The sequence below is a fragment of the Phoenix dactylifera genome, chromosome 1 (assembly GCF_051530095.1).
Source record: "Phoenix dactylifera cultivar Ajwa chromosome 1, Ajwa_hap1_PhDact_Kaust_v1.1, whole genome shotgun sequence".
Taxonomy (NCBI): domain Eukaryota; kingdom Viridiplantae; phylum Streptophyta; class Magnoliopsida; order Arecales; family Arecaceae; genus Phoenix; species Phoenix dactylifera.
Genome location: NC_143190.1, coordinates 57,000,378 through 57,022,729, shown reverse-complemented (window position 1 = coordinate 57,022,729; position 22,352 = coordinate 57,000,378). Strand labels below are relative to the sequence as shown.

Below are 22,352 nucleotides of genomic sequence, written 5' to 3'. Positions count from 1 at the left end.
GCCTGTGTCGACCATCTTGGGCATCCCAAGAGCATAATCTGCAGCCAAAACTGTGCATTAAATAATGACTATACCAGCTCTCTTCTCAAAGAAAATAAGCTTGTTCCAAAAAAGAAAGAAAAGAAAAGAAAATGAGCAAACTCATGCCAATGTTAATATTATTTTTTTTGATGAAGAGGGAGGCAAAGCCATCCGGCCTTTATTAGAAAATGAAAAGTTTACAAAAACTATTTATAAAGAATTTGCAAGAAATAAAAACACAAAAGAGCAATAAAAATCTTTTATAAAAGATAGTGGTCTGTAAGTAGACATGTTAAATTATTCAACAAGTTGAACAATCTCATAAATGATTTGGAGGATTTTTGTATCTTCAGTCTGCAACTATATAAGCTCTATATCCTGATGTGAGTCAGCTTTTTTTTAAAGGATAGATTAACGTCTCTCAACGTACGATGCCAATGTCGCGAGGTTATTTCAAAGTTTGAGATGAGAGTCGAGCAATTTCTCTGAACACAGATGCTTCTAGCTGAAGAAGGTTGATAAGATTTTATGCAAAACACAGATGCCTTGCAGGAATTCTATGCATTTTGATTGGAGAAAACACTATCTAATTGGCGGCAAGAATTATGTGCTGATTAGAGAAAAAGCTATATTGGAGGCAAGAATCATGCATTCTCTAGAGAGATTAAGGTTGGCTGGAATTCCCACGGCTTTTTTCTTACTTGGATGCGTTCACGTGGCCCAAACAAATGTTCCCACAAAATAGAATCCGATCTACCCAGAAAAGAACCCACCAAGCAAAGTGCACACGCTATGCCACATGTTAAGAATCGATTTCATTCTCAAGAGACCATGGGGTCTTGCCACTTACGGAAGAACTAATTTTTGTTTCTTCCAACCATCCTTCCCATGTCGAACGTGCCCTTAATTAGGCGAGTGGTTGGGCGTAGAACAAGGCATGTTGCTTTTGGAAATGCGACCACCATAAGAGCTTTTGGTGAAACAAAAGGAGCTTCAACTTTGAGCCCTAGTGTCAAACAATTGATTGGAACTACTAAGTATTTTACTGCTTTCCCCACATGATTTGAAATTTTTAACCTTATAAAGATTAGCAAGGGGTTAGCCATAGGCCCATGGCCCCCTGCAAGTTGATTAATAATGGAGAGCTCAATTAAACTAGCCTAACTAAAACCAAACTTCCCTATTATATGTCATTTTCAAGGCACGCTTGAAAGACGTGTGCTCGATGACACTTCCCACTTCTCTCGCTCTCTCTCTCTCTCTCTCTCTCTTTCTCTGATGTAACGAGAAAAGAAAATAGATTTATAGGTATAGATGGGTACGATCTATATGGGAATCTTAGTGCATCCACCACGTGATTTTTGGACTTCTTACTCAACCCTGGTTGAACAGGGCAAGTGGTGAAGAGAGAGGGAGATATCAATAGGAATTTGCAAGAAAATTACCAAAAAGAAAGAGAAATAAGATGACTAGAATCCGCAAAGGGGAGCAAGGGAGCGTTGGTGATGGGTAGCTATAGCTTTATCGAAAGCTCTGCAAATGGCTCTTCGTAGCTTTACATTAAGAAAGCAACCCCCACAAGCCATTAAAGTAATGATCAAAACAACCTCATGCTGAGGTTACGACAGGAAGGTGGTAATACAGAGAGGGTCCTTTCTTTTATATATGTCTATAAATATGTGAGCATGAGGAGAGTCCACTTGAGGCACCAACAGTCAATTAAAACCAGCCAATAACTTTCCTGGGACTATACATATAGGCCCAGTGCTCTCAAGTTCCTTGTGTTTTCCTTTCCATTGGAGACCAGGAGGATGGATGCTCTGATGGAGGGAGGAGGAGGAAGAGGCAGCGAGAGTAGGAAGAAGAAGAAGGAGAAGAGATATATGCATGGGTTGTTTAGATTCGCCGATGGGCTTGATGTTGTTCTGATGTTGCTGGGCACCATAGGATCTATCGGAGATGGGTGTGCTGTCAACTGCCTTCTTCTCTTTGCAAGCAATGTCATGAACAGCCTGGGGTATGGCAAGACTCAACAAGGCCGTGTAGATTTCATGCACGAGGTTGAAAAGGTTGGTTGACTATAACCCTTCTTCTCCTTGTTTTCTCGTTTGCTCCAACTCCGAAATACTTTTTGTTAATTCTATATATCTATGATCCGTATCTGTTTCATTTTTTTTGCAGTATTGTCTATATTTTGTATACCTAGGATTAGCAGTCTTGGTGGTGGCCTTTATGGGTAATTCTTATAGCCCAAACTCTTTCTACAGCCTGTCGGCTTTATAAGATACTATGTGATATATATGAGCTTTTAGCTTGTGATTCTAATAATGCTGTGCGCGACTGCAGAAGGGTATTGCTGGAGTAGAACAAGTGAGAGGCAGGTGCTGAGAATTAGATACACATATTTGGAAGCTATTCTCAGACAGGAAGTTGGGTTCTTTGATTCCCAAGAAGCAACGACTTCAGAGATCATTAACAGTATATCAAAGGACACTGCACTCATACAAGAGGTCCTGAGTGAGAAGGTATTCATCAACCCTGTGTGTGTTCAATGTTACCTGCAAGCATTTGACCGAGATCATCATTTTATTTTTCCCATCATAGTATAGAACATGTACGTATATATATTAGACCAAGTCATTTGTTCCCCATCAAAATCAACTTGGCTGCTCATTTGATCTTATTAATGAAATGGTGATGACCTAATCACCTTCTTCTCAGGACAAGGAAGGAAAAAACCACCACCTTGGTTACTTTGAAAATTAGATATGATAAAATGATTCATTGAGAATGGTCTTCTTCTTCTTTGTCTTCACGAACATGTCGGTTATGAAGTCTAACGGCGTTCATATTATGTTAATCAAAGATTCAAAGTATTAACTCGTTGAAGGCAAATGAAGTGAACCAAAATGACAAGTAATTTTCTTGTTCTATTTGTTTGGATCAAAAGTACGGCATTTATAAAGAAGAAATTAAAAAAAGAAAGTAGCTTCGGCTAGGGGAAAGTTAGTGTAGCCTTTTCATCGAGAATCTGAAAGTTGGTAGAATTACTTCCCTTTCTACCAAGGGACAACATCATGGATGCCTCTTGTCCGAATGCTTTCAGTTTTGCCGAGGACTAGGAGTAGATTTGTTAGAGAAAAGTTTGGTCTTTATTTTTTTTTTCACCTTTTATTCTGTTAAATTTAATTTCTACTGCCAGATACTTGGAAGAAATATTCTCCTCTTTGTTTCTCATTCTTGCTCATCCACTAAACAGAGCTATAAGACATGCAGATTAAATTATGATTTGAACTCATGATAATCAAAATTGTGCATGCACTTGATGAATAATCCTTGCATTAGAGCCAAACTTCTTGTCTTCTTAGGAAATATTTGTCTTGCTGATCAAATCTAAATTATGAGGAAATCCGAGAACTTGTCATCCATCTTATTAAAGGAGGTCGAACTCTCAGAACATTAGCACATTCCGAGGAAGTGAACTCCCATGTAACTAAAATTAAGAGAGCATAGCGATTATCAGGCGACACGTTCCAAACAAGTGGAATCTAACCTACTTTAAAAATCCTTGTGACCAAGGAATTATTCGGGCTTGACCATCAATAGTTGGCCACCAGTCGCTGTCTCTATGATTCTTTGACAAATATACTAATTGGCTATGAGATTGAACACAGAATCAATTACTAGAATCATATTCTTTAATGCCCTTTGGATAACAAACTAATCTTGAAAATGATAAAAGAACAGGGTCCTCTTAAAACAATAATAATAAACCTTTCAACATCTAAGTTTTGGGAAATCCACAAGACTCATCATGGCATTTATGCATTTGCATCGACCACTAATATATTCGATATGTTTCCTGTTTTGGTCTGAATAATTTTTAGGCTAATATGTTCGATACTAATCAAACCAGAATAAATATTAATAAATCTTCCATCAAGAAACAGATATTAATTTCTTTTTTCCTTTCCCCTCCCACAGGTACCTGTCTTTCTGATGAACTCTTCAGCCTTCATCTCTGGACTCATATTCTCCACCTACTTCTCATGGAGACTTTCCTTGGTGGCCTTCCCGCTTGTCTTGCTTCTGATAATCCCGGGCCTCATCTACGGCAAATATCTTCTCCGCCTCTCTCGCAAGTCCCGCGAAGTTTACGCCAAAGCAAATGGCATAGTAGAGCAGGCACTGAGCTCAATCAAAACTATATATTCCTTCACTGCAGAGAAAAGGATTGTGGAGAGGTATGCTGCTATTTTGGATAGGACTGTGAAGCTGGGGATCAAGCAAGGCATCGCAAAAGGGCTGGCTGTAGGGTGTACAGGCCTCTCTTTCGCCATATGGGCTTTTCTTGCCTGGTATGGGAGTAGATTGGTTATGTACCGCGGTGAGAGTGGAGGAAGGATCTATGCGGCAGGGATCTCCTTCGTCATGGGTGGCCTGTATGTAGTTTTATTACTTGCTTCTCTCTGAATTTGGTGCATTGCTCATAGAATTGTGCAGATATAAGATTAAACTGGCTAGTTTCTTTTTCATGTTTGATTGGTGAATGCTCACACCCATGGTGCAGATCCCTTGGAATGGCACTCCCCGAGGTGAAGCACTTCACCGATGCATCGGTCGCTGCATCCCGGATTATTGATAGGATCAATCGCATACCGCAGATCGATGCTGAAGATCCCAAGGGAATAAAATTGGACTGCATTCGGGGCGAGATCAAATTTGAGTCGGTCCAATTTGCATACCCATCGAGACCAGACTCGCTTGTCCTGAAGGATTTCGACCTTCAGGTCCCTGCAGGGCAGACTGTTGCTCTCGTAGGCACCAGTGGGAGTGGAAAGTCCACAGCCATTGCATTGGTACAGCGGTTCTACGATGTGAACGAGGGAGTTGTGATGATCGATGGCATAGATATTAAGAGGCTGCACTTGAAATGGATCAGACAGAAGATGGGGCTCGTTAGTCAAGATCATGCGCTCTTCGGGACATCAGTGAAGGAGAACATCTTGTTCGGGAAGCCCGATGCAACCATGGATGAGATCTATGCAGCAGCCATGACGGCAAATGCTCACAACTTCATATGGCAGCTCCCAGAGGGATATGATACAAAGGTAAGGGTATTCCAGTAATCTTATCAATTTGAATGTCCAACGGTTAGCTTTGCTAAGGTTATTTTGGATTTATATTGCCGGTCTAATTTGAAAAGACCGTCTTAATTGACAAAAATGCCCTGAAAAATAATCTAAATTCTTTTCATTGGGATGGCATGAACTCCATTACGTAACCATTTGTTCGCAGGTTGGGGAGAGAGGGGCACTTCTATCAGGGGGCCAGAAACAACGCATTGCCATTGCCAGAGCTATTATCAAGAATCCGGCAATTCTCCTCCTCGATGAAGCCACGAGTGCCCTCGACTCGGAATCAGAGAAGCTAGTACAGAACGCCCTTGATCAAGCTTCCATGGGGAGAACAACACTGGTATATAGCCACCTTCCCCTTGTCTAGTTTTGACGTGCAATAGCAATAGGAGACTTACAGATCGCCATTTAATAGAACTAGTCAGCTCACCTCTTCACCACGGTGATTTGTTCAGGTGGTAGCTCACAAGCTCTCGACCATAAAAAATGCCGATCAGATTGCAGTGGTTGATGGTGGAATGATTGTCGAGATCGGTACGCATGATGACTTAATCAGCCAAAATGATAGTCGCTACTCAAGACTGGTGAAGTTACAGAGGATGGCGAGCTCTATCGATCAAGAGCCGGAATCCTACAGGCCTTCTTCAGTTGCAAGAAGCAGTGCGAGCCGGCTTAGCCTAACAAAAGCCAGCCCGATGTCCTTCGCATCAGCTTTCTCTGAAGAGAATCCTCCTACGACCATCTCCCATCCTTCTCCATCTTTCACTAGGCTTCTTGCCATGAATGCACCCGAGTGGAAACAAGCACTAGCGGGCAGCCTCTCGGCAATCGTTTTTGGTTCGATCCAACCGATCTATGCCTTCTCCATCGGTGGCATGATTGCAGCATTCTTCCTTCACGACCATGAGGAGATGCAAGCAGTCATCCGCCGCTACGCCTTAATATTCTCCTCGCTCTCGGCGCTGTCTCTCCTCGTCAACCTCTTGCAGCACTCCAGTTTCGCATACATGGGCGAGCATCTAACAAGAAGAATCCGATTACGAGTGCTGGAGAAGATCCTAACGTTCGAGACGGCATGGTTCGATGAAGAGTCTAATTCGAGCGGTGCCTTGTGTTCTCGGCTGAGCAATGAGGCTTCTCTCGTCAAAACGCTGGTTGCTGATAGAATTTCCCTACTCGTTCAAACTGCTTCGGGTGTGGTGATCTCTTTTTCAATGGGTTTGATTGTGGCTTGGAAGCTGGCTCTGGTCATGATAGCGATCCAGCCATCAACAATTCTATGTTTCTATGCTAAAAAGATCGTGCTATCGAGCGTATCATTAGACTTGGCAAAGGCACAACATCATAGCACTCAGTTAGCGATTGAAGCTGTGTACAACCACAGGATGGTTACTTCGTTTGGGTCAATAAGCAAGGTTCTTCAGCTCTTCGAGGAAGCTCAGAAGGAGCCACTGAGGGTCGCAAGGAAGAAATCCTGGGTCGCCGGGTTTGCAATGGGATGCTCTCCATGCGTCTCTTTTATGTCATGGGCTCTAGACTTTTGGTATGGAGGGAAATTGGCTCAAACTGGTCAAATATCAGCAGGGGATGTCTTCAAGACATTCTTCATTCTGGTAAGCACAGGGAAGGTGATAGCCGAGGCTTGTAGCATGACATCGGACTTGGCGAAGGGAGCAACTGCAGTTGCTTCGGTGTTTGAGGTGTTGGATAGACAGTCCCTGATTCCAGGGTCTTCCTCCCATGTAAGCCTCCTTCTAAACCCAGTCCTTTCTTTGCGTCTCATTCCAATTGCTCGCAGAATAACATGCTGCATTCGATGACACAGGCGGATCATCGCAATGGAGGAACGAAGTTGCAGAGGATACAAGGCAAGATTGAGCTGAAGAAGGTGGATTTTGCATACCCAACCCGACCACAGTGTCTTGTGCTCGGAGAATTCAGCTTGGAGGTGAAGGCAGGCTCGAGCATTGGGCTGGTTGGTAGGAGTGGGTGCGGGAAGTCAACCATCATAGGCCTGATTCAGAGGTTCTATGATGTTGATAGAGGGGTTGTTAGGATAGATGGCATGGATGTCAGGGAATTGGACATCGTTTGGTACCGGGGATTCACTGCACTTGTTAGCCAGGAGCCGGTGCTTTTCTCAGGCAGCATTCGTGACAATATCGCCTTTGGCAAGCCGGAAGCCAGCGAAGATGAGATCGTGGAGGCTGCGAGAGCGGCTAATGCACATGACTTCATATCGTAAGAGTTCTCTTTATGAATTAGAGCATGATCGATGAATATACTTTGGTAGGATATCAGGTTAGTCACCCATAATTACAAGGTATTGTGGTGCAGATCACTGAAGGAAGGGTACAGCACAGAATGTGGGGAGAGAGGTATTCAATTATCAGGAGGGCAGAAGCAGAGGATCGCGATAGCTCGAGCAATCATGCGCAACCCTACCATACTGCTACTAGATGAAGCCACAAGTGCACTTGATGTGCAATCGGAGCGAGCGGTGCAGGAAGCTCTTGATAGAATCATGGTCCGGAGGACCACCGTCGTGGTGGCTCATCGCCTCAACACCATTAAGAAAGTAGACTCTATTGCTTTCATTGGAGAAGGTAAGGTGGTGGAGCATGGAAACTATGCGCATCTCATGAACAAGAAGGGGGCTTTCTTCAACCTAGCCACTCTTCAAACATGATGGTATTGTACTAGAAGCTGTAAGATGTAACAAGATAATACTCCTAGTTGCTGAGTATGTAAACCTTCCATATGGAACTATAGTCTCGGTTGAAGAGACTACAGCGTTCTAGGATGCTGCGAATCCACTAAATATTGCAAGAACAAAGAGGGTCTTCAAACTTTATGGATGTAATGGAATTAATTAGACATGGGAAATCATATGCTGGGTCAACTTGCAAATCAATCGCAATTTCATCTAATACAAGTTTGCCAACTCTTGATATTTCTAGTTCAAGGTATAACAACATAGATTATATCACTCTCTAAATAGACTTCTTTAAGCGCTTAAGACCTCGCGGAACTCTTGCATACGGTAGCAATATGTCATCTCACATGCTGGGGCGAGTGGCTTTTTCCACAGGACCGACTTGCCTTAACAACTGAAATGGCGTATAGGAGAGGGAAAAATATCAAGATGTCTACATACATACTCAATAGAAGTAAGTCAAGAAATGAAGCTAAGAGTCTTTGTGAGGAAACCTGGAAATATGACTCCAACTTCTGCCTCAGAACAGCATGCTCCCTCTTCAACTTTTGAAATGATTTCAGGCATCTGCATGCATGAGCATGGGCATCTAAGTGGACAAATGAGTACGTAACACATAATTGTGGCGCAAAGTTGCATTCAGTTTGGAGGTTTTGAGAGTATAGAGGCTAATGGAGATCGCTAACACTAGATATCTGAAATTAGGCTAATGTTAGAGGACGTTTAGTCCTAGATGGGCCCATATGGCTCCCTTAGTGCATGACCCACCTTGAAAATGTTAGAATGCATGCAAACATGCATACATGCATATACATATACATACATATATATTATACATATCCATACATACATATATACATACATATATGTATGTATTATGTATGTATACATGTGTTTGTGTATGTAAGTATGTATGTATGTATGTAGAACAAGTTTAGAAATAAAAATCTTATCCCGTGTTTTTTTTTCTTTTTTAAAGAGAATCTTATCCTTCTAACGTTATCTTGTTACTTTCTCTTCTTTGCTGAAAGTGTTAAACAAGTTGCATGTAAATATGTCATAGCCAGAGTTCCTATGAAAAATACCTTGTAGCCAGAATGACCCAGTGATAAGATTGCACTACTAGCAGAAAGGATCAATTATTTGACCTTCCATATTAAAGCAAGACAAATCAAGTGGTAATGAAAAAGATGGATTAGAGAGAGAAAGAGAGACCCTTCAAGATTTTCTTCATCGCAATAATCTCTGAACCGTGTGCACTCGTTCTTCAGCCTGGAAGCACCAATGCTGCAACAAACCAATCCACATCACCAATTAGCTCACAAAAGCTCGAGATGCTCATAGCCACCAAATGTTTAGATTCTTTTTTCCAAAAATGATTTTTTGCATATATGCACCCTTTTAACTTTGAATTATAAAAATTAACCTATCCATAATAACATGTGGCACATGAAATTTTGCATTGACAGTATATAAAATTTTCGCTTCTACGGAGGTAAATAGGCAACCAGTTTCTTCTTGTTTTACAGAAGAGTATATGTAGAAAATCCTTGACGAGGCGATATGCAAGTTTCAGATTTTTTTTCTTTTCAAAGGTTCATAAATTCAAAAATTCCATTTTGAAGGGAATAAAGAGAGCTTGATTTTAATCAACGGTGGGCTTGTTCATGCAATTGACCCCAAAAGGGTCCACAGTGAAACAAGATCCATGGTGTTTGGATTCAAAGTGTGAGCTGCTTTCCTAGGCCTATTAAGCGATGGGTACAACCTGTTTGAAAGAGCTGGTCTACCTTACTGATAGCGTCGTACATGTTGAGCATCGTGCATATGGGTCCCTAATCCAATCAAACCAGCCCATGATGGGCTAAAAAGGCCCTGTAAAGTTGATAAGGTTTGCAATACTAAACTTTACGTCAGTCCCTGGCAAATCCTGACGCAGATTGATGTTTGATGAAGGTTTAGTCCAATCTAATTGATAGTTGCCTTTTTTTTTCCTTTTTCTTTTCTTTTTTTTTTTCTTTGAGAGAAGCAGGAGAAATATTTGGACTCGAGTCAAACTTATGTGTGTATGCACTTATGTATATAAGGTTTATAACAGATATGAGCATCCAGCGATACCTGGAAGTACTACCCTTTAACTGATGCACAAATGCATTCAACTTGCTGAATTCTTGGGGGCATTTATCCCTGCATGAGCACATAAAAATAAAGGTTGTTTGGTACATATTCACATATATCTTTTGTGTTAACTGGGATTTACAACTGTTTTCCTGAATGGTATTTATTACTCACAGAGCCTGCTCAATGTTGCTGATCAGTCTGGCTGAGTCCCTGAAGAACAAGGTTACAACTTCTTCCACGAAATTAGGGCTAACATCATCCTGCAACTCTTCCAGCTGATAAAATTGTTCATCCAAGTATCCCTGCAACAAACTTTAAATTATAATTTTCCATCTAAGCCAATGCTCTAAAGACTTTGCTTACATACACATCCACTCCAAGATTCATATAGTTACACTGCAAATAACTGTATCTAAGAAATTTTCACTTCCTGAAAATAAGATTGATAGAGATATAGAAATCAGATGCTGCTGTATAAAGATAATGAATAAATATTTGTTTAATATGTAGAACATTCATCATCTTTGGAAACACTATCATGTACAAAATAACAAGCCAATGATGTCTTTTTATAAGGGTCGCAAATGTTTTATAAAATTGTATGTATTGATTTCACTGAGAAAAGGAATATAATAACGAAAGAGAGAACCTAGAAGTAGCAAAAATATCAGCAACAGCACCAATGTCGGTGCCCAGGTATCCTGTTCTCAATGATGATATATTCAGGTGGTAGAGATAAAAGGATGCCATCGCTTGCTCACAGTTGTGTGCTCAATTAATGCATTACATGCTTGCCTGCTTACACAACAAAAATCTTCCATTTCGATATTCTTCAGTTTGAAAAACAAATGGGATATGGCTGGATGTACTTCAAAATATATAAAAGAAATACTTTCGCATACGATTATATAAAAACCATAGAAATCTCGAGTTAGTCATAAGGCATAATATTTATGATTTACCTAATATTTAGTTTCCTACTCTTAAATAAGTCATAAACCCTAGAGCTGAGAGCTTCTCTGTTTCAGAAGAAGAAGAAGATATTTGATCTAAGATTACAGCATCATTCTTTTCAAAATAGATAGAAGAATAAAGAAGAATGAAAATATTCAATCCGTACAAGTTACCTTGAACAATTCTGAGAAGAGCCCATCTTTAGAACAACTAATCTTCATGCATTAGATACTTAATATGAGAAGCACATACATACACACTCCAATATCTGAATTATCTCAGCTTCAGCTTGAGATAGTCAGCAAGTATAAGATACAATATATGCATGCATCCTTACTCAGCAAACTACCATAGAATCAGTATGAAACTTCCAAGGCTGCCCTTTTTTTTTTTTTAGAGTAGACTAAGGCCGACAACATACGCTGGGATAAAGGGAAAAGGTAGAGAGAATGTTTCCAAGAAGACAAACACTATATATGACAACATCTGTTCTTCTTGGATTTTAGCCACATTATAGAGATTTAGAGCTAAAATGAAGACCAACCTGATCAAAGAGACTCTTCTTCATATAAGCAGCCTGACGTCGCAAGTTGGAGTACTCCATCTAATTCTTAAGCTGAGAAAGAGGGAATGGGTTAGGGTTGCAAGATAGAAAGACTGATGAGATTTCCAGCCCTTCAGATAGGGGTCCTTTATATAGCAGAGGAAAGGTAGGTTGGTATGCCCTGTGCAAAAGGGGAGGGAGGGAGGGAGGGAGAGAGAGCATATCTGAGCAATACTACTCTCATATTCTGTGCCACTGAAATACAAAAGAACGGTGGGTATGTTGTTCATGCGCCAATCTGGTTGCCAGAGTATGAAGATATCTATCAATTTTGGGATGGCGATTGATATCCTTGCAGATTCTCTCAACGCCCACTTTGATAGAGTGCTGCATTGCACTCAATCAGCAAAGGATTCTCTCCTTGTCACCCAAACAAAATTGTAATTTGGTCTGAGTGTCTGCAATAAAAAAGAATCCTTAATATTTAGGGCGAAAAATGGGCCACATGCAATCAAATAAGGTCTGGATGAGGTCTAGTTGTACTGGGCCTAAACCTAATTGAAATTTTAAGAAAATTCAGATATTGGCATAACTCATCCGAGCTTTTTTTTTTTTTTTCTTTTTTTTTTCTTTTTCTGAAAGGATAGTCTGAGACTGTTGTTCGAAAGAAGGTAATATCTAGCTTGGTTTGGTTAGACCCACTTGTAGCCCCTCATGCAAATTTTAGAGCATGACTCTCACCACTTCACCAACAATCTTCATGCAATACAGTAATTTATATGTCACAACTGTTTGTTGTGAATGTTTTGAATATACACTCCTCTCTCATGACTCACTATTAACTATTTTTTATTCAGATAGTGCTTTAGAGATAGAAACAACAAATATGGAATGATAAAAAAGGGAGGATGCATTTATTAGTTCAATCTAAAGCCACAACTGTGTCATGCCAAAAGTTAGGAACAGACTTAATTCCATTGTATTTTTAAGTTTAACTTTGGATGGTAGCTGAAAGTCCAGATACACTCAAATGAAACGTTCAAATCAGTGTAGCAACTCAAAGTCTTGTACATTCAAATTTTGAATATTAGCCATACAAATATGCTCATCAAGTTTGAATCTCAAAAATATGTATATTCAGGTATTGTCTTCTTCACTCTCTCAGTCAAGGCAAGTGGAAAAATCAAGCGCGCTGTGTTTCACAAAACTCGGAAGCAATGAAGCACAATGTTTTCAGCAGATGAATTAGCTGCTCTTAGAGCGAGTGCAAACTCCGACAATTGAAGGGGGGGAACTAGAATTATTTACTTAACCTTGACATGAGCTGCAGTCTCTGTTTTGCTCCCAGATGAACCATAAAATCAATTTCAACCTTTCAGACAGGAGTGTCGTATTCCTAGGATCGGTATAAGTCTCCTACAAACATACAAAGCTATTTAATCTTCTCACAGAATGAAGGAAATCTATCTTTCACTAAACTTGCTCTTGAAAAATAACTGCTTGCAGAACAAAAGCAGATTTAAACCCACCCCAAACGGAATCCTCATCTTTCATGCTACGAAAGAACACTTGCTGCACCTAGATCACTTTCTTAAGCTTTTCAGGAAATATTTTTACCTAAAGAGCAAAAGATTGAAAAGATAAGATCTCAGGGTAAAGGCCAATTCTATGTCACTTTCAGTTTGTTCAGAACTATTCGCATCTCTTGTATCAATAAGAGCTAAGTTAGAATCTAAACCATCCCTACCTCAAGAAAGTCACTGTAGAATCCAATACCTCAGATATAATACCATATCCTATTTTCTATTGCCATTTTTCAATCATCTATGATATATTTATCTGATCAATTACAAACCTGATGATTGATAAATTTCTTTTGAGCATGAAATATCAGGATCTGCAGGACATCAGCTATCTTTACTGCTCGGTACTCCAAATTTGTGACATATCAAGTCTTGTGAGAAAGGAATGAATGCGAAGAATCAATACTAGAATCTAGATAACACCCAACTGTGAAATCATTTACAAAATGCGTAAGTCTATCAGATTTTGTCAAGAAGCTTAAGGTAATATTATTAACTTCCTGCTGTGAATATATTACCTTTCAAATTTTCTTAGCAGATCTTATCCTCTACAAACAGCCATATTAACCCCTCGTGAAGAGATAAAAAATTCTCTCTCAGCTTTCCGATTTCAAAAGGTAGTCGTAGACTTCACGAGAACAATTAGATCTACTCATTATGCTTCTCTAAATCACAGACCAATATTCTCTCCTTTACTTCTCTTTCCTCCTTCAGAAATCAGAAGTTCATTCTCACTACAACAATTTCATAAATCACACTAGAGAAAGTTTAAGAAGGGAGGAAATGTTTTCCTGGACAGATTGTCTCCCATTATGTGATCATCAGTTGAATAATTTGAAGTTTCACATATTTAATAAAAGGGGCATCTTTTTACATAGATTTAATTTAAGAAGTCTCAAAATTTCTCACCTCAAACTGACAAATAATAAGAGTATCTGCAATTCCAATGATAACGATTGTCTTTCCAATTAGTTATTTAAGCAATACCTCATTGTAGAAAAAAAGAAACATGATATTGAAACTCGAGCTCCAAGATTTTATTGCTCTAGAGCAGACCAATTGATGTACTTCCATGACCATGGATATTTGGCTGAAATATCATCCAGAAGATGCACCTGTATTGGATCTAAAGGCCTCATTCTTGAAATGAGAAATGAAAGTCAACTTTACCATGTGCCCTCTCAAACTCCAATTATACCAGCCATTGTCCTTAACTAGCATCACAACTATAGCAGATCTTTTGACATCACACAATCTAGTATATTCATTCCCTTAAGAAGAAAAATATTTATAATCATCAGATCATAGTTGCCAAATGGTCTAGTGGTAAGGACTCTAAATATGATCTTGTGCTTCAAATTAACATATAGACCAAAAGTCACCAATCCTGCCAGAACCTTCTTTTTTTAACTAAGGCATGACGAAGGCAAATTTGATCCTCTTGAGAGACATTAGCTTTTAGCAGTTCAATGTATCAGGGCAACCATTCTTAACTAGCTTGCAAAAGTGTTTTGAGGAAAATTATGGTATAACATCCAGACAGAGTTCTCTCAGCCTATCGGTTAAACACAACTTTCTTCATTTTCATTAATTTCTGAGGAAACAAGAACCTAAGTCAGAATTTTATTCTCAAACCATCTTTTTTTTCACCAGAGATCTTTTAATCATTTACTAAGTTTTCTAATTTATCCCTTTCGCTTTCCTTGACTTAGCAGCCAGAAAATGTTTGGTCATAATCTTCTCTTGAATCAGAAAGCTCTAGAAATTTTATCCTATTCATGAATTTGGCATTCAACCTTCAGATTGCTTTGGATGAGAATCTGCCCGTATTAAATATAATGGTTTCATACAACTCCTTGTTTCTCACAAAATTCCCTTTTAATAGAAAGAATTAAGTTATAAAGTTCCATTCTGGAACTCTACAGAAGCCTAAATTTGAATAATGGCTTAACCAGCATTCCTTCAAACTCGAGCCAAAAGTTTTTGGCTCACAAGATTTTCAAACAATGTCAAGGGGTAATACACCAAATTAACACTTCAAAATCTTAGTAACCAATGATATCTTCTAACTTTATCAATGAAAGTGAAATTTATTAGCCAGAGCTAGATGAACTATGCTGTGTACATGTTAGATGTTGTTATTCAACCAAGTTTATCACCATCAAAGGTCATATGTAATCCACCGACAAAGATTATGCTCAACAATGAGCACCACATGAAGCAAGCTACGTTCCAATAATATACCGTTATGTCTTATCTGAATTATTCATCCATTCGATCTCAATTTTGACACCAATAGCCAATTTACTTGATCTTGAAGCAGAGACTACTAGTTACCTTAACATCTTCAACAGCCTTGCAGATCTAATTAAAAAATCTGTCTTCAAATGTATTGCAGCTACTTATCACATGTGTTGAATAGGCATATTTTGTCAAGACAGTGAAAAAAGCATCCCTTCTTTTGACAAGTTTGGAAAGAATATTACCTGAGGCAATCACACACAAGTAAAAAAGATCAACAGATTAAAAAGGGAAATGTCAACCTCAGCAATAAAAACAGTGGTCCATGTTATGCCCCCAAGTCCAAGACCACGGTTAAAAACATTAACAAGAAAGACAATAGAATGAGAATAGGCATAAAAGATGTTCCCTTTATTCCCCAAATTCCCCAACTCCAATTGCAAGGGTTGAGAAAACATAAAAAAGAAAGAGAGCAGAATGAGAATAGGCACAAGAGATGCCCCCTTTATTCCTCAACCATTGCCAAGTAGGAAGGAGGAAAGGATTTCCAGTAGCTTTCTACCAATGGTTCTCAGTTTTGGTCTCTTATGATTGCTTAGGCCTACCAAAGGCTTTGCTGAAAAGGAGCAAAAAAGTTGTTGGATGCATCTAATGATTGGTTCGACTACTGCGATTCTTGCTTCCCATCCATGTCCCATGTTGACAGGAGAATCCCACCTGGATAGATAGACCTGAATGGCGAATTTGGATAAGAAAAAAGAGAGGAAAAGGCAAAACTTTCAGCTAGGGCTATCCATAAAAAGAAGGATTGATCTGAATCATATCCACTCGATCAATAAAATCTAAATAATATGCGATATCAACAGTTTAGGCAAGTCCTTTGCCTAAGCAGCAAAGAAGCATAGGCTCCAATTCGAGAATGGAATTAGGAAATGTTTAATTCATATACACATCTAAATTAAGCTATGTTAAAGATTCTCTTTATGTAATAAGATGCCAATGTAAATCCATAATACAATCTCACCTTTTAAGCATTTTGAGGAAGAGTTAATTCAGTACTTAATACCCATTTGCAACTTTCTACATATATTTCAAAAGAATGTCAAGTCAAGATGCCAGAACAAGGGAAATATAAAACAGCAGAACATTAACATGTGGATCAAAGGCAAGGACACTGGTTACATTAAGTTAGAGAATACATATCAAATGATAATTTTCTTCATAATTTCCTACATTGGCTCTGTTATATTTCTTCGATAGCTCCACAAAGATAACACATCTCCTGCATCCTTTGCATCCTAAACAGAGTAGTGATCTCCACAACCACCCTGAAAATGTGGAAACGCATTTCAACTGGACCCGCAACCTCGAAAACACAATAATCTCCTTCCTCCAGGTTGTTGCCACGTGCGAAGGCAGACCAACCTCCAGATAAATGGTCCCTTGAGCTTGGAATGTAGACAACCACCCAAGCCTTGCCATTTGGGTCTCGGAGGACCACATTAGCTCTTCTGCGAGGAAGATGTGCAAGCAAAAACCAAACAGGGAACCACTGCATGTAGTTAATAAATCCACAATAAAAATCAACATTCTTGGAATTCTTAACTGCCATAACATTGTACAGGGAAGTGGCCAATTAAAAAAGCCAATTTTTTTTAAGGTGACATGATCTCATGAATACGATATTACAGCAATGCTTCAGCTCCCAAATAGCTTATTCGAACTCCAAAAGCTGTCCTTCAATAGTATTGAAGAAAACTAAACATAGTGAAAAATAAATACAAACAGAGAGCATTGCACCATACTAGTTGAAAGGAAGAAGAGTATGGCATGGAAAATGAAAGGAAGATAAGGCGAACAAAATTTATCTAAAGGCACCTGACCATTCAACTGGAAGTGAGAAGTAAATGTTCCATATTTTGAGAGCAGAATAAGAACATAAAGACATATGTATCATAATGTAAGGTTAAGCCCTGGAAAAACACCTGCCCTTGAGTGATAAAATAGATTTAGTATAGGACAATAACCTGCATTCATGCAAAGTATGTGCTCATTTATTTTAAATATCTATGTGGAGTAAAACATACGACTCACCAGCATATATGTCCTGGAAACATTCATTGCTGTCATGCGCATAATCGTACAAAGAAATATAGAGGTGAAAGAGTTGGCAGCTTCCCGTACTATTGCTCTTCTTCTGTTGTCACAGGTCGTCTTCTCAAGACATAGCCTTCATATTATCTGGAGGATGAACCAATTGTACAAATTGGGACTGCATTATCTTCTGCTTTAATTTTGATATCACCACAAGGTATAGGAGGTGACACACATCTTCCTGTATCATACTAATATAATTCTTAATTTCTTACAATGTGAGTTTTGGATCTAACTACAAAGCAAAAAATTAGCCTTCTAAGATTATATTATGTGCTTCAAATTCCAGTTAAAACTATAAACAGAAATAATAATGCGAAAGTTCATTGTTGCTAATGTAAACTGCCCCATGCCCATTGATTCTATTCAATGACAGAGGAATTATTTCTCGGATACATTGCTAAAAAGTCAAGGCCAGCTTATTTCGTGCTTTAAAGAAGTGTTAGGTGCTGCAGAGTTGTTATCACTTTGGCATCTTCATTTTGTTCAAACAGAGGAATCATGCTTCCTAGGAAATACTACTACTAATGGAACATGTGAAGAACACACCCAAGGGGTTCTATCTCTTGATTCTCAATTAATTTCAGATTTAAATTGCTTATTTGATCTATTTATAGTCTTAGAACCTTTTGTCACTCTATACACGAGCAAGTTTGCAGCTTTGTTGATTTATTCTCATTTCAAGATATGGCTAGTTCCTGTATACCTACTTTCCTTATTATATATGCTTTATCAATTTAGATGCTTTAACAAAAACGACCCTTTTTCTAGAACTTATGATCTTCATCTTGAAAGGAATTTTACAGTTATACATTGTTACTTGGTCTCACATAAGGACCTAACACGCCCCCTGCTTCTATATGTCTAAGATGCAAAAACCTAAAGGATGCAGCCTCAGAGGCACAAAGAAAACTTCTCATAGCTCGTTATAGTCGTATTGCCCTGAGGCTAAAGCATGCCAACCTAGTTTCCACAAACAATTTCCAGATAATTCACACAAGGATAAGCACTAAGCAATTCCAAAATTTACCTATAAAGGACATAGAACTACCAAAATTCATATTTACAATTAATAAAAGAGAATACAAAAGGCATTAAACTACCTTTATTTTGTAAATTAGAATGCTGGGACCTGAAGAGTAGGATAATCATAAGATGGGAACAGTATAATTGCAGAGGTTGAAGCGGATTCATAACATCAGGGGGATGGCAAACAAGGCTATAGACTAGTGGTCAATGAGTCAAGTCTCATGAAATGGGGCCATCCTAGTTTTTCCATAGAATAGAATGTGCCACTATCCTGCCCCATCCCGACACCTGGGGGATGTCATGGAATGTGCCAAATTGAATGTTAGGATAGTTTTGTTCGAAAACTTGGAGAAGGTGGCCGATCCTAATGTCCCTGGGACTTAATCTTTGCTAGCAGTTGCGCTTTCCAAAGTATTTGACATAGTTGCTAATTTTTTTGTCCTTTTGTTGAAATGATTAATGGTGCTCGTATATTGTCTCAAAAAGAAAAGGAATAAAGTTAGAGGGATAGAGCTAAAAGTAGCACCGCTAGAGGCTACAACAAAGGAAACCATCTTCGATGCTCGAACATCTGTCATCTCAGGCACACAATGAAGGCTCAAAAAGGTAAGATATCAGGTGACAAGTAAAGATCTAGTTTGCTGGATTTATTCAGCATGCCAGTGTATCTTCTTTCTGAAAGTTTGGATTGAGGTTTATTTAACTTGATCGTGCCTCATTCATTGGGAAAATTCTGCCTTTTGAGAGGTTTCAAACTAAGTTTTGTGTTCAAAAATAAATCTTGAGGTTCAGGTTAAGGTTTTGACCTCATGGAAAATGTAAACATCAAAACAGAACAATGGTATGGAACTGTTTCCTAAATCACAACCTCATGCTTCCTCCCATTGATGTTGCCCTTGAACATTAAAGACGATAAAATTAGTTAACTATTGATATCCTTTCAGTCCCACTACGACATCCATTGCAAATCCCAGTTTCTGTTACAATCTAATAGGGATATTAATAGAAGCTGAAAGAAATATTTACATTTCTGCCCAAAATTGTGAAAAGGAAAAAAAGCTTCATACTGTTATTTTTATTCTTAATCAAGTCAATCAAATCAAGATATATGTTCATGACTTGCTATCAAAAACTCATTGTAAAATAAATATCATATCAAAACAGAAATGGCTAGATCATAGAAAAAAATTACAATGATGGATATTAAATTATTTCAACTATTACATCCAAAAAAAAATCAACTATTTCTCAAAACAGTTCTATGTGTGCAATTATTAATGTATTGACATATAATACTCTTAATACTCGTGTTCATTCTAAAAACAAATTCATTAATATAAAAGAGAATTTTGTGGTACTGCCAGTGCATCCACAACTGTATCCTAGCAATTCTATGCACGCCAATAGAAATAATACTTTTTTCTGCCACATGCAGATGTAGCTATGGTTTGTTGTATACATATAAACCAGATCAGACATAATGCTTGCATTTACCTTTGGTTGTATTACAATAGTGAATGTGTAACTGATTGGTTGCCTGACTGTCATTTGGAAGGTCTGTCAGCTCACTTTCACTAGCTTCATTCTTAACATAGTAGCCAGCATCCAAAGAAATCTTGGTGGTCTAACCCTTTCTTGTCTCCGATTGCTGGGTTCGGAAGTTCTATGAGGTCTTACTGGGAACATATCTTCTCTCTCACATGCAGTTGTATCAAAAATGAGAACAGTGAACTGCATGTTTCTATTGTATTGGAAGCCCAGGAACTCATGCTCCTTCAAGGAGTGGTCTTTGACAAACTCTGGCCATCCAGCAGTCAGGAATGTGCCTTAAACAATTTTGCCTAGTTGGACATATCATTTGCTTCCACTAGGACCCTGAAGGGTCACTCTTCTAGATGGCTCCATAGAGATATGCTTCAAGAAGTTTGGCGGGATCTTCTACCGGGGTGAAGAGATAAATGAATATAGCAAAATCGACAAATACATCATATCGTCAAAACTTTCCATAAAGATAGTTGCTCTACATTTCTATCTAAACCAAGGATGAGTGACTTGAGGATAGGAGTTTAGGGAAGATTCATTAATAAATATCCATCCACATGCACTAAGATAAAAGGAGCATGTATATTATGCATCTGCTCCAGGCATGCACATGCACTTACAAGACCTCCATAACACTTCTCAAAATTTGAGCCATGAATTTGTATGTTGGGCTATTTACCAAAAATATCACAGTATGAAATAGAAAAACTTTTAAATAAAGTAGATATCATTATGATATAGTGTTCCTAAACATATCAAGAGAGTATTACGCATCTTAAGTCACTTCTACATAGCTGCATTTCTGATGTTATCGATCAATTTCCACACAGTAGTGCATGCCATTTATTCAGAATAATTTGCTCATATATAGAACTTATTAACTTGATGCCCCCTCAATAAAAATCATAAATCAATTAAAAAATATAAATAGCTGGAAACATGATATTATTTTGAAAATATAAATATGCAGTATAGGTTAAGCAGAATATTTTGAAACAAATGGTCCCATTAATGCCAATGTCAAGTGATGTAAAAAGAGCAAGGCTATGATGACAAACCTTCATAACGCTCCTTCAGAAAGAAGCTCGAGCCAAGGCAAGTCGTACAACCAGGTGTTACTAGGACAAGTTGAAACATCTATTCACAGTAATATTTCACTTCTGCTGCATGGGCAGCATCATGAAGTGCCACTCCATGAAACTACTGCCAACTTAGCATGCATTTCTTATGATTGGCAGCATGTTTTCACCAACATTTAGGTGGGTGCAGTTCATGTGCGCCGCGAAGAGGAAATTAAATGTCTGCTGGGGCCCACCTGCAAACAGCAGACTTTGAGATTCACATTTTGTTCCATGATAACTTCTCACTGCATCACTGAACACATGATGTCAAAGATAATTCTCAAAGGCTGCAGTCTATTGCAGATGAGCCACCAGCAGGAACTCAGTGTCCTCATCACAGCAGACCAAAACCATGCCCAAATCAAGAAATGGATTAATAATTGGCATCTTATATGTTAGGGGGCACATCTCAATTACCGGAGCCTTCTAACTTCAAAATGAGTTCAATGCGAAGGGGTAGCTTCCACTAAGTAGCATCTAATGAGGGTGAGATTTAGATGCAACTCAGATGGTAGCATCATGATGCTATGCAACCTAGGTAACATCATGGTGGTGTTGCCTGCATGAATTGCACTTATTTTGACATCAGATGTCTTCCATCACTGACAAGTCTCCCCTCAATTACAGGCTGTTGATTGTTAGTTTGTTTCCCTCGATAACAACAACCCCCGACAAGTTGGCAGCAATTTCACAAGGGTAGCAAAATCTAGTGATGTTACCATGCAAGATGTATCCTGTTCTCTGGTTATCATAGGATTATTCATTAAAGAGCACTTGCATTAGGCACATAAAATGGGCACGATAAGAGGCATTAATGGCGGTAATCGACAAAGAAAATGTGGAAGACTGAATGGAGAACTACCCATGGTTCTGCCAGCAACTGGTTGGTTGGAGAGAATCATCAACATATCGCGAGCAACTGAATCAACAACCATTTTCCTCTCAACAATGAACCAAATTGTGAAGCTGAAAAAATTATCCTCCATCTGCGTCGAAGATGAGAGTGTCTTATTGGCAATTGCAGTCTGTGCATTGCCCACCAGATTCTTGATTCTTGCCTCGATATTTCCATTGGTTCCCCACCAGATCGCCGGCCATCTCCAGCGGGCTCCGCTGGGGGGCGCCCCTCGGCAGGGATTTCAGCCTTCCTTCCCTACAGAACCATGATGCCCTCCCCCTTCCCCGGTC

At 38.9% G+C, this 22,352-nt stretch overlaps 3 protein-coding genes across 3 annotated transcripts; 1 reads left to right on the top strand and 2 right to left on the bottom strand.

Annotated features, from left to right (window-relative positions):
* The first annotated feature begins 1,370 nt into the window (after window positions 1-1,370).
* Window positions 1,371-7,995, top strand: LOC103721359 (putative ABC transporter B family member 8). Its single transcript, XM_008811531.5, has 9 exons — window positions 1,371-2,090; window positions 2,203-2,257; window positions 2,368-2,546; window positions 4,006-4,463; window positions 4,592-5,132; window positions 5,320-5,499; window positions 5,615-6,901; window positions 6,985-7,400; window positions 7,497-7,995. The coding sequence occupies exons 1-9, from the start codon at window positions 1,833-1,835 to the stop codon at window positions 7,846-7,848; spliced, it is 3,726 nt and encodes a 1,241-aa protein (XP_008809753.4). The 5' UTR covers window positions 1,371-1,832; the 3' UTR covers window positions 7,849-7,995.
* Window positions 7,996-8,009: 14 nt separating this feature from the next.
* On the bottom strand, window positions 8,010-16,251 carry LOC103721360 (pseudo histidine-containing phosphotransfer protein 5-like). The gene is made up of 6 exons (XM_008811532.4): window positions 11,495-16,251; window positions 10,168-10,298; window positions 9,994-10,062; window positions 9,091-9,162; window positions 8,370-8,442; window positions 8,010-8,269 (listed from the first exon to the last, which is right to left on the bottom strand). Exons 1-6 carry the CDS (start codon window positions 11,552-11,554, stop codon window positions 8,219-8,221), a joined length of 456 nt encoding a protein of 151 aa, XP_008809754.1. The 5' UTR covers window positions 11,555-16,251; the 3' UTR covers window positions 8,010-8,218.
* Window positions 16,252-16,369: 118 nt separating this feature from the next.
* On the bottom strand, window positions 16,370-22,150 carry LOC103721366 (B3 domain-containing protein Os01g0723500-like). Its single transcript, XM_039125387.2, has 4 exons — window positions 22,027-22,150; window positions 20,065-20,327; window positions 17,413-17,550; window positions 16,370-16,870 (listed from the first exon to the last, which is right to left on the bottom strand). The coding sequence occupies exons 1-4, from the start codon at window positions 22,148-22,150 to the stop codon at window positions 16,562-16,564; spliced, it is 834 nt and encodes a 277-aa protein (XP_038981315.2). The 3' UTR covers window positions 16,370-16,561.
* Window positions 22,151-22,352: the final 202 nt, after the last annotated feature.